The sequence below is a fragment of the Chondrus crispus genome, genomic scaffold (assembly GCF_000350225.1).
Source record: "Chondrus crispus Stackhouse genomic scaffold, scaffold_345, whole genome shotgun sequence".
NCBI classification, from domain to species: domain Eukaryota; phylum Rhodophyta; class Florideophyceae; order Gigartinales; family Gigartinaceae; genus Chondrus; species Chondrus crispus.
The window spans coordinates 27,645-29,447 of record NW_005179231.1 but is presented as its reverse complement, the minus strand read 5'-3'; the positions used below and the strand labels follow the sequence as shown (position 1 = coordinate 29,447).

At 67.9% G+C, this 1,803-nt stretch overlaps 2 protein-coding genes; both read left to right on the top strand.

Moving 5' to 3' along the window:
- Positions 1-165: 165 nt before the first annotated feature.
- Positions 166-1,221, top strand: CHC_T00000002001 (hypothetical protein). Its single transcript, XM_005717661.1, has one exon. It carries the CDS (start codon positions 166-168, stop codon positions 1,219-1,221), a length of 1,056 nt encoding a protein of 351 aa, XP_005717718.1.
- Positions 1,222-1,303: 82 nt separating this feature from the next.
- Positions 1,304-1,575, top strand: CHC_T00000001001 (hypothetical protein). XM_005717660.1 is given in 2 exon segments: positions 1,304-1,519; positions 1,520-1,575. 1 exon segment carries the CDS (start codon positions 1,304-1,306, stop codon positions 1,517-1,519), a length of 216 nt encoding a protein of 71 aa, XP_005717717.1. The 3' UTR covers positions 1,520-1,575.
- The last annotated feature ends 228 nt before the right edge of the window (positions 1,576-1,803 follow it).

Sequence of the window (1,803 nt, the reverse complement as noted above, 5' to 3'; positions counted from 1 at the left end):
CGGCGGCGAAGGCGCGGCGGAGGGCGCGTCGAAGAGGGCGCGCCAGCCCGTCTCGATGTTGTCGCGCAGCGATCTCTTGACGCGCTCCAGCCGCTCCACCAGCGCGGGGAAGGACATGGTGCGAACAGGGGGGACGCGGGCGGCGAGGAGGGCGGGGAGGAGGGGATGGGGGCGACGGGGGGGAACTTGTTGAGGGGATGCGGGCGGGGAGGGCTTGAGTCGCGGTGGCAGTATTTAATGATCAGTGCGGGCCGTTGGTGCGGGGCTGGGCAGTTTCTTATGTGCGCCCCAGCGGCAGCTGCAGAAACATGTCCACGTATTGTCCACGTGTTGTCCACGTGTTATCCACGTGTCCACGGTATGTACGTGTACCTCCGCCATACGCTGGTACACGTTTCCACGCGTCCACGTGTGTCCTTGGGGCGGAAGCTTCCAGAACCCTCCCCGCGCCCCATTCGCCCACTTGTCCGCGCGCCGCCCCGCGCCGCCCGGCACCCCACGTCTTTCGCCGCACCGTCGCGAGCTCGCTGCACAAATCCACCCGCCTGCCTCCTTCTCCCCCCCACCTTCGCCCCTTCAACCCTCCATCTCCGCCCTCTTCACCCCACCCCCTCCGTCCCCCTTTCACTCTCCCCCATCTCTTTCTCCTACTCACTCACTCACTCATTCACTCTCACACACGCACACTCTCTCTCTCTCACACACTCACTCTCTCTGTGTCTCTTTCTCGCACACGACCATGGCTCGCGCTTCCCCCGCCTTTTCGCTCGCGGCGCCGGTGACAGCACGCTCGTGGCGGGCAGCGGCGGCCGGGGGGTACGTTTCGGGGCGGTCGGTGGGGCGCGCGCCGGTGTGGCGCGCAGCTGCCAGTGGGCCGTGGGAGCGGGTACGGCGGGCCGTGCGGGTGTCTGCGTTGACGCTGGCGCTGGCGACGAGCGGGGTGTTGGGGCCGGTGGAGCGGGACGCACTGGCGGCGGGGGCGCCAGCGGCAGCGGTGAAGGACACGTCGGGGACAGGGGACGCGGAGGCGGCGGCGATGACGCTGGGGGCGGTGACAATCGGCGGGCTGGTGATGCGGGCGATCGTGCACGCCCGGCGCGACGAGGACAGCGAGCGCGAGAGGCTGGCGGCCGAGTGCGGGCGGCTGGAGAGGGAGGAGGGCGAGCGCATGCGCAGGAGGGAGCGCAAGAAGATGGAGATGGTGGAGGGGACCGTGGTTAAGGACGAGGAGCTGATGACGGAGCTGATGAAGAGGGTGCAGAGCCTGGAGGACGGCGAGGAGGACGGCGAGGCCGAGGACGAGATGAGGCACTCGCCGATCCCGGACAGGGGCATGGGCAGCGCCGTGCTGGAGAGGCCGGACGGCGAGGACGGCGACGTAGGGGAGGTAGGGGAGGTAGGGGAGGCGGAGGAGGAGGAGCAGACGGCCAAGCCGGAGGAGCTGGATATGCTGAATAGAATGTGGAACCTTAGCTCGGGCGACTCGGACAAGCCGAACAGGCCGACGCCGAAGGCGTGACGGGCGCGAGGCTGTGCGGCGCCAAGAAAGAAATAAAAACGTGTAAAGTTGTGGAAGCTGTGTTGTTTGCGTCGCGAGCTCTGGGCGCGAATACTGTAACACCCTCGGGAGGGGTGGCACGTGAAAAAGAGTATTAAAAAGGGCGGGGACGTCCATGCGCGCGCGTCCGTACACACACACGGACGCACGGGATGACTGCGACTGAGCACGTGGACGACGAGCTGGGCTGGCTGCTGCTGGCGCGGGGGCTGGCGCGGCGCGCCGGGGACGTGGCGCTGCAGATC